This window comes from Aptenodytes patagonicus, chromosome 5 (assembly GCF_965638725.1).
Source record: "Aptenodytes patagonicus chromosome 5, bAptPat1.pri.cur, whole genome shotgun sequence".
Taxonomy (NCBI): Eukaryota; Metazoa; Chordata; class Aves; order Sphenisciformes; family Spheniscidae; genus Aptenodytes; species Aptenodytes patagonicus.
In genome coordinates this window covers 17,910,297-17,920,000 of record NC_134953.1, presented here as the reverse complement: position 1 = coordinate 17,920,000, position 9,704 = coordinate 17,910,297, and the positions used below count along the sequence as shown (strand labels likewise).

Sequence of the window (9,704 nt, the reverse complement as noted above, 5' to 3'; positions counted from 1 at the left end):
GGGAGCGCCCTGTTTGTGTCCCCGGTCCCTCGGCGTGCCGGTCCCCGGTGTGCCGGTCCCCCGGTGTGCCCGGGCCGGGGGCGGGCGGGCAGCGGCCCGGTACCGGCGCCTTTCCGGGGAGCGGAGGAGAGAGGCTGCGATTCCTGCCCCTACCCCAGAATCGGGAAGAAAAAGCCTTTCCTTTCAGCAGAGACTCATGCATCAAACTTCAATTTTCCGGACGATTGAATTAGTGATTTTTTTTCTCCTGAACTAAAATACACTTAAGTCTTTGGGATTAATTACCACGTTCTGGTCCCTCAGACTGTAGTATTAGTTATCGTTGCCATATTCGACATCAGCCCTGACACCTCATAAAATAAGGAACTGAATTTCACTGACTCAACCTGCTTTAGCCCTGTTGGATAATTCAGGAGGGGGCTTTATTCTCCGTCTGGGAGCCCTGTGTGAAGTGAACAAGATCAAATATGGATCTCCTCCGCCCCCCCTCAGAAAAATAATAAAAATAGAAGCATTAAAAAAAAAAAACAACCCAAACCCCAAAGGGTAGCATTTCCAAGCAGACAACCCCCCCCACCGCCCCCTGCCCTCCCGCTTCCCTCCCACCTCCACGCGAAATCCAAGGCAGTGGCAGATTTGGGGGTGAAGGATGGGGACGGGGGTGGGGGGGCGCCGGCTCCTGCGCTTGAGAAATGGGGTTTCTGCCGGGAGGGAACAGCATGGGCCGGGGTGCGGGCTGGGCCGAGACCGCCCGGGGATCGCCAAGCCCCAGGCGGGAGTGCAGCCACCGCGCTGCAGCCTGCCCGCACCTGCCCGCGCCCAGCGCCCACGCCCGTCCCGGCGGGGGGGACCCGGGCCACCGCAGCCCCCGACGGGGCGGGCGGCGGCGAAACCGCCGGGAGTCCAGCCCGCTCCCGCAAAGCCCCTCCACGCTCTCGCACACCCTTTTGCCAAACTGCGGGTTTTCACCTCCCAGGCCCAGGAGCTGGGGGGATTTCGGAGCCCGCCTTGCCCGGGTTTACGCCTTTATTTTTCCCGTCGGGAATCCCGCTTTCCCAACTTGAATCTGACCCTTTTCTCTCTGATTCGTTTGGGAAAGGCCGGTGTCTCCCCGCTGCCCCGTGCCCACCTCCCCACGGGGGGAATCGCAGGGAGCCGGTCCCCGGGGCACGGAGCACCGGACCGAGGGCGAGGACCTCCGAAACGCTCCGGGCTTGCCCGGGGGTGGGAAAACGGGACCGGCTCTGCCCCCGCAGTGAATCCACGCAGCAAGTCTCGGGGGTCTCGGCCCAGCTACCCCCTTCTCCGGGGCAGCGCTGGCCCCGGAGCGGAGCGGCCGGCGGCGGCCGGGGCGGCGGGGCAAATCCCCCGCCCGCGGGACCGGCTGGTTTAGGGGGACAGGGTAATTTGGGGGTCCGGGGTGGGCAGGAGGGGTTCCGTGCGGGCTCTGCCCGCCGCCCGGCGCGCGGCCCCGGCAGCAGCGCTCCGAGCCGGCTGGGAAGGGCTGCGGCTGGGTGAGCCCCAAAGGGCACGATTCAGCGCTGTCACCGCGTCCCTACTTCTGCTGCGGGGAAAAAAAACAGAGAGAGAGAAAAGAAATTAAAAATAAGGGTGAAAAAAACCCGATTCCGGATTGTATCTAAAATTGGAGGGAGAGCAAACCCCGAGCAATAAATCTACTCAGCTAGGTAATCCCAGGAAACGGCGCGTTTAAAAATGCATGACAAATGAGGGGCACAAGCCGGCGCTTCATTTTTAAGCTAAAAAAATAAAAAGCTTTTGTTTTTCAATATGCAAATTAAATAACCAAAATGCCGGCTATTTGGAAATGGGGGCGAGCCAAATTAACACGCTGCAAATCTTCGAGAGGAGGCTTTATTTACTAACCCGCCCCAGCCACGTGTGGTAAACTTCTGCGGGTGCAAGGCGGCCCGGAGTCTCTTCTCTTTGCACACAGAAGTCAATAGATCAGAAATCCAAATTAACTCCCAGCCTATTTTCCGTACACCCAGCCACCCCCCCCCCTTTTTTTTTTATTTCTTGGTTATATTGAATTGTAGTGTTTGCAGCCTCATTAAATCCATTCCAAGACAAAAGAATAAAAGACTGGGGGGAGGGAGGGGGCAGGAGAGGAGGGGGAAGAGGAGAGGGAATGGGGGAAAAAAAAAAAGAACAGATAAAGAAAACAAATAAAGCCCTTTAACTAGATCTTCACATAAATGTCACAGTTTCTCAGCATTTACGATTTGCCTGTTTAGCATAAAAACACTTAAGGACAAGATTGAAGGCTTTCCGAGAGATCTGGACAGAAGTCAAAGCTATCACTCGGAGGTAAAAAAACAAAAAAAAAACAAAAAAAACAAACAAAAAAAAAGAGGGGATGGCGGGGTGGGGGCGGGAGGTGGCGGAAAACAAGTGCTCCTCCAAATAATACTAAAGAAAAGTGGATTTCATTGTAATTCATAGGCTTGTTCCAAATACCAAGAGAGAAAGAGAGAAGAATAGAAGCGCACAGATGCCCCGACGAAGGGAGAACAGCTCTGCTCCCATTGTTGTGGAGTTAAACAGTGGAAGGGAGGGTTAACCTAATCCATCAAATTGTCTGGAAATTGTGAAGAAAATTCAAAAACCATATGGTCTCCAAGCGCTCGCCTTCTCTCTGCTGCGGAGGGGCACGCTTGTTTCAGCATGGCGAACCGCAGGAGGCTGTATATGCTCCATTGTCGCTTGTCACTTCAGAGAAGAGGGCTCATTTGTCCCCAGTTTTCATGCTTTACGCTAAAAATTACAACCCCATCCATTCTCAAAGAGGAGAAAGATTTATTTAGCCTCGGAGAAACTGGACCAAAAAAAAAAAAAAAATCCAACCCACAAACCAACCCTGTCTTATCTGGACGCTGCTCCGCCGAGCTCTGCCACTGTACACCAGATTTGTCTTTCTCACATAAATTTTGCAAAGAATAGAGAGAAACACACGTCGCTCGGCTCCAAAGGCGGGTCACGCCGCCAAGAGAAAACACATTCACCAGAGCCTTAATTTTGGCGGAAAAAAAAAAGAAAGAAAGAAAGAAAGAAAGAAAGAAAGGGGGGGGGGGGAAGGCAAAAAGGAAAGGGAGGAAACGAAACGTTTTCCACCCTCGTGTCCCCGTAGCAGCGCTTTTACCCAGAAGCGGGAGGTCTGGCCCGCCGGGCGGAGGGCAGCTCCCCCCGCTCACACACACCGCTTCGTTCGTCCACATCGGTGATAACTCCTTCCCCTCCGCCCGGATTTGGTTTTTTCTTTCTTTTATTCCCACCCCCCACCCCCTTCCTCTCGAACTTCGGGCTGGAAATGCCCTGCCGGAGGCGGGAGCGGTGGTGCGGGCGGGGGGTGCCGGTGGCCCCGCTCGCCCCGCCGCGCTCCCGCCGCCGCCGCCGCCGCCGCCGCGCATCCCCCGCGCCGGGGAAGCGCTCCCCGCACCTCCTGCCGGCCTGACCCGCCGGCTCTCCCCCTGCCCAACCTCTACCTGGCATTCACCTTAAAAAAATAATAATAATAAAAATAAAGTAATGAAGTTCCCGCTCGTGTGCTCCTTCCCCGTCATTTTCTCACGGGTACTGCGGTCAAAGTAACTTTAAATGCAAACGGGATGGGGGATTCCTGTGGGGGAAAAGCCTGTCGTAACCTCGCACCAGCGGAGCGGATTTTCGTTCGCAAAGAAGGACGTTGAAAGTCTATTAAAATGGTAAAGATTTTATTGTATCGGAAAAAAGAGCTATCTGTACAATTCTAAGAGACAGTAAATAAAGCGACGTTGTCCCTACCGGAACTTAAATAGCAGGCCTTTTAAAATTTGTACAATTCAAACAAAAACAGGTCTTAAATCTGTACATTTTTTTTTAATTTATAGTGTAATATTTAAATGTATTGATCTTGGGATTTGTCCTTTTTTTATTTCCGTAGCATGCAAAAATTCTAAAAAGAGTAAAAAATAATTCTAGGTTTTTTTTTTTTCATTTTCGTTTTTTTGTTACCACCTTCATATCAAAAATACGAAAGGCAGCTTTTTAATAAAAGCACAACAATAGCAGAAAATGGTAAAAATAGCTTTTAATTGGTAAAATGAGGCAGAAATTGCATTGGAGACAAATCTCTATGCTCTAGGAAAAAAAGAAAGTATATATTTTTCAACTTGCATTATAACCCATCCCCAAGTTCCCAAGATTGCGAAAGAAAAAAATATTTTTAAAAGGAAAAAAAAATTACTTCGTGCACATCTGAAACATGCAAGGAAAGGAAAGTGGCTAATTTTCGCTGTTGCCGTTTTAAGTCTAACTTAAATCTCCTCTAAAGCGGTTCGTTTCGGAAGTCTTTGAAAACAACTGCCTACCCAGACATCTGGTGGAAGCCGAGTTTATTCCAAGGTTACGCGTCTCCCTTATAGACAAAATAATCGTCACTGATAGCTATTAAAAAAAATAATAATCAAAACCTCAAAAAGAAGGGGGAAGGAAAAAAAAAAATCCAATATATACGTTTAAATATTTATACAGAAGCCGTCCGTAATTGCACCATTCCGAAGACGTGACAGGCGGAGGGATATCGACTCTACCCTAAATTAATTTGTGTTTGCGTGTGTGTGTGGTGGGTTTCTATTGCTTATTGCTCCGACCGAGGGGGAGCAGCCGCCTTGCCGCGCTGCCGGGGCCGGGATGGGGGGCCGGGGGTGCCAATTTGGAGCTGTCGGGGCGGGGTGGGGGGGGAGCGGGACGGGGCGGGGGGGGGGTGGTGGTGGAGGAGGCCCGCCGGCCGCCCCTCAGTCATCCACGTCGATCTCCACGTCCTCCTCCTCCTCCTCCTCCTCCTCCTCGCTGTCCCGGCGGCTGCGGGGCCGCTCCGTGGGGGGCGAGGCGGGGCGGGGCGGCGGCGGGGCGCCGGGCTCCCGGGCGGCGGAGGGGGGCGGCGGCGGGGAACCGGACCGCGCCTTGCCCCTTCCCTCGGCGCTGGGCTCCAGCTCGGCCAAGGCCACGATGTCCACGGCGGGGTTGGGGCCCAGCTTTTTGGCCGATTCCACGTCGGCCTTCATCTCCTCCAGGTCTCGCTTGAGCTTGGCGCGGCGGTTCTGGAACCAGGTGATGACCTGGGCGTTGGTGAGCCCCAGCTGCTGGGCGATCTGGTCCCGGTCCGCCGGTGACAGGTATTTTTGGTAGAGGAACCGCTTCTCCAGCTCGTAGATCTGGTGGTTGGTGAAGGCCGTCCGCGACTTTCGACGCTTCTTCGGCGTTTGCCGCTGCCCGAAGATCGTCATCCCGTCCCTGCCTGCCGACGAGCCGCCAGATTGTCGCCGCTTTCCCGATGTGTGTGTCCCCCCCCCCGCCACCCGAGCCCCCCCGACCCCGCGCCCCTGCCCCGTCGGTATCGGCGGAGAGCGGTGCAGAGCCGCCGCTCCGGCACCCCGAGGGCCGCGGGGGGAGGATGCCGCCGGGTACCGGCCGCTCGGGGACCCTCCATCCCGCCCCGTGCGACACCCGTGGAGACGGGGGGGGGGGAGGAAGGGAGGAAAAACAGGCCGTGGGGAGGAGCGGGGCACCCACCCGCGGGAGGATCCCCCCACTCTGCGAGGGGCTTACCTTCGGCCGCCTGCAGCACGCTGACTTCCAGCCCCTTGAAGGTCTTGCTGGCCAGCTCTTCCAGGGCGCAGAGGGGCGAGGTCTGGGAGAGCAGCGCCCGGCCGGAGAGGGGCAGCCCGGCCGGGGGGTGCTTCTCGGCGGCGGAGAGGACGTGGGCCGTTCCGCAGAGGGTGTAACTCCTCCGCACCGAGGGCTTGTTGAGGATGTCCTCGATGCTGAAGGGAGTGAGGGGCTTGTTGGAGTTGGCCGGCGGTGGGAGGTGATCCAAGGGGCTCCGCCGCCGTTCTTCCCCCGAGGAGGGCTTGGGTTCTTCTTTGGAAGTCATGGTGGGGCCGGGCCGCGCGGGGCTGCCTTCCCCACCCGCGACGGGGATGCGCTGCCGCGGGGAGAAGCCCCCGGCGGGACCGCGGGGTGACGGCGGCGGAGACAGCGAGCAAAAGTTGAAGCCCACCTCCAACTCCGACGGAGGAGCCCCGGGTCCTCCCGGGGAGAGCCACGTCGGGCGGCGGGCAGGGCGGGCAGGGCGGGCAGGGCGGCGGGCTGCGGCCGGGAGCGGAGCTGCCGTCGGTCCCTCGCCGAGAGGTGGTCCTGCCGCACCTCTTGTCCCAGGGTTTTGGGTCGGGGATTTTTTTCGCCCCCCTCTCTCTCTCTCCACTCACTCGCCGCTCGCTCGCTCTCTCCTCTCTCTTCCTCTTTCCAGCTGCTATTTTAAGAAACACCCCAAATCGCAGCACTTTCCCTGCCCTCCCCCCCAAAAGCGAATACCCCCAAAAAAACAATTAAAAAAAAAAGAAGGAAAAAAGAAAAAAATAAAAAGACGACTTCGGAGAAGGGGAGAGCAGCCCTCGCACCGAGACCTCGGACCAGGGGGAAAGAGGCGAGAAGAGACGGGGTAATTGACTATTGCTAACAAGTTATTGTTGATTGGGAGGTAATCAATTATCTTCAATGACACTTTTCGCCCTCTCTCTCTCTCTCTCTCGCTCTCTCTCTCTCTCTCTGTCCAATGCAGGCTTTTGCAAGTTCGGAGACCCATTAATTAGGAGGCGGTATGGAGGTGGAGCCCAGTTGAATTATAATGCTGAATGCACTTGTCATATTCTGGCCCTGCTATTTGTTTGGACATATATATTTTTAAATTACATTACAAACCAGCCTTTATTGCATCAGGATAATACAGTATAGTGAAAAATAATAATAAGCGAAAACAAAACAAAACGAAAAATATCCGGCGGTATCTTTTTTTTTTTCCTTCCCCCCGAGATTTTTTTTTTTCTTCTATTTCTCCCTCCTGTTAATTTCGGCTACTAGTTTATTTAAAATGTCTCTCTCCGGCTCTACCCAGAGCCGTTTGATTTTTTAATGAGGGGAAGAAGGGGAGAGCCTGGTTCCAGGTAAGGCAGACCTTTCCTTTCCAATAAAATCCGAAGGTTTCCGCCGAATTTGTCGTGCTCCTCTTTCCCAGCGCCCCGTGCCGGAGCGGGCTGCGGGGGCCGGGGTGGGGGCAGCTCGGCGGCGGGGCAGGCCCCCCCCGGGAGCGTGCCGGTCCAGGGGTGCCCGCGGAGGGGCTGCGCGGCGGGGCGCGGGCCGGGGTCGCTCCCGGGATGTCGGCGGCTCCTTCGGCTCCGTTGGCGCCGGGGGCGGCGGGTGATCCCGACCGGGGGCAGCGCGGGGAGAAGGGGCCGGCAGCGGCCGGGCTCCGCCGCCCAGCACTAAGCGCTGTGTCGGGGCCGGAGGGGGCCGGTTTCCAGCCCGAGGCCTTTTGCTGCGAGCCTGCGGGCGACTCTGGAGGGGGGAGCGGCGGCGGGGCTTGCTGCGCCCCCACCCTCTGGGCAAACCCAGCCCGGCCCGGCGCGGCCGTCGGTGGGGGCCAGAACCGCTCCTTATTATTTTCACCCGGGCCAGCAGCCCGCTTCGGTCTCGCCGCTCCGCAGGGCCGGAGACAAAGCCCGGAGCCGGGGGGGTGAGCTGCCTGTCCCCCACCTTGCGCGGGGGCACCCCCCACCCTCCCCGCGGGGCGGCCGGGACGCGGCCCCCGGGCCGGGCCGGGGCTGGCCGGGGCGGACGGCGGCCGTCGGGCGCATCGTGGGGCGGCGGGGCAGGAGGAGAGGCCGGGGCCGGATCCGGCCCTAACTTTCCCTCCTCACCTTGACGGGCAGGAGGAGGGCGGCTGGCAGCTCCCAGGCCGCTAGGTACCAAACAAGCACAAAAGAAGCAAATGGCTCCTCTCCTTAAAGCGCCCTCTTCCCATTTTTTATAGCTCTCTGGGAGTCTCTTTATGCAGTGACCTATTTTTAAAGGCCTATATTGGGTTATTCATCATATCAAATACTGCGAGGAGCTGGGGGGGAGCCGGTCGGGGGGGAGCGAATTACACTGATTCTAAATCGCCCGGCTTCTTTGCTTTGCTAGGTGGATTATTTGCTTCGCTTTGCTTGGGTTTTATGAAGTGATTTAAACATATTTTAACCAATTAGAGACTTTCCTCCTCTCCCTTGTGTCCCCTCGCATTATTTTCCAGCGTGGCGTTTTATGTCAGGATCCGGGTTTTATTGAGAACTCAGCCGAGGATGCTGGTGTTATAATTACAGAAATAAGATAAAAAAAAAAAAAGAAAAATAAAAAAGGGGGGGGGGGCGAGAAAGAAAAAATAGTCTCGTTCCTGGGTGAGAGTTTGGGCGGGCTGACGGGCGTTTGGGATGCGCCGAGGCACGGCCGGCTCCAGGCTGCAGCCCGGCCCGCCTTCCCCGCGGAGCGGAGCGGGGACCCGGGTCGCAACTTGCGCCCCCACCCCGAGCGCAGCCCGCTTCGCTCCGCTCAGAGCAGGGGCAAAACTGCGCCAGACACAGCGAAGCCCCGCAAACCGTTCCGGATCCCCTGTTGTCCCCCCAGCCCGCATCTCCCCTTCCCTGCCTGCGCGGGGGGACAGGGCTTTAAATGCGCCCCGCTTTTTTTTGGCTCCCTAGTAGGGGCAGAGCCCGGGGGGAGGGGGGGGGGAGCAGCAGCCTCAGGGCAGGCTCCCCGGCACAGGGGGACCCTTCTTCGTTTGCCTCGGCCGCTGCCTGGCAGGAGATAGCCGGGTTCATGCTTTGCATGAGCAGCTCAGCCCGGTGGCTCCAGGCCTGCCGCCTGCCCTTGTGCCCAACGCCTCCCCCAAATAGCACCTCTTGGAGAAAAGGGGTGGCTGAGAGGGAAGGGGGCAGGTCCCGGCCCCCCTCGAGTCCCCCCGACGCTCTGTGGCTGTCCCGGCGGGGTCCGACCGACCCTTCTCCGCTGTGCTCTCGGCTGCTCGGTGGCGCCTTTGGTGGGTTTGGTTTTGTTTCCCCTGCGCTCACTTTGCCTTTGCAACCGCTGCAACTCGCTCCCCGCAAACGATTCTCTCTCTGCCCTCCCGGTGTGACCAAAAATCAGAGGAGGGGCAGGCTGGGTTGCCCCCGCCCCGGCTTAGGGGAAGATCTCAGCATCCCCCCTCCGCACCCTTCAAAATTTAATTATTTTAATTTTTTTTTGGCAGCCCGCTTGGCACCGAGCCCCAAATTAGGGACCCTCGGTGCCCCGCGGCAGGTCCCATCGCATCTCCCCGTCCTCGGAGGACCCCGGGGAGCAGTGGGGGCACCGGGGGCAGCCGGGGGCCTGCTCCGGCCTCTCCACGGGGCCCTGCCGCCACGGAACTTCGCATCCCGCCGGGTTATTCTCCTGCCCGTCCCGCCGGGAGGCAGCTGCGGGTCGTGGCTCCCAGCTTTGGGGTCGCTTTGGGAAAAACACCCTCATCCGAAGCGCTTCAATCCCCCCCCCGCATTCTGCCAGCTCCAGCCCCTCTGAGGGGGGACTCGGCACTGATCCTTTCCTGGTGCAGGCAGGAAAAGTTTGGATCGGGTCCCCTGCCGAGAGACAGGGAGGGGAGCAGGGCTGGAGGGAACGGCGGCCCCTCGCTGTACCCGGGGATGGATGAGGGGGTCCCCCGGAGCCGTCGGGGAAGTGTCGCTCCGGGTCCCTGCCTTTCACCGGGGAAGAAAAGCGAGTAAAGCAGCGGCCTTTCCTCCTCCACGGAACAGAAAACTACTGCTGAATCAGAAACTACTCGGGGGGAGCAA

The 9,704-nt window shown here is 57.9% G+C and overlaps 1 protein-coding gene across 1 annotated transcript; it reads right to left on the bottom strand.

The window, feature by feature from the left end:
- Positions 1-4,796: 4,796 nt before the first annotated feature.
- Positions 4,797-6,086, bottom strand: LBX1 (ladybird homeobox 1). The gene is made up of 2 exons (XM_076338110.1): positions 5,611-6,086; positions 4,797-5,299 (listed from the first exon to the last, which is right to left on the bottom strand). The coding sequence occupies exons 1-2, from the start codon at positions 5,933-5,935 to the stop codon at positions 4,797-4,799; spliced, it is 828 nt and encodes a 275-aa protein (XP_076194225.1). The 5' UTR covers positions 5,936-6,086.
- Positions 6,087-9,704: the final 3,618 nt, after the last annotated feature.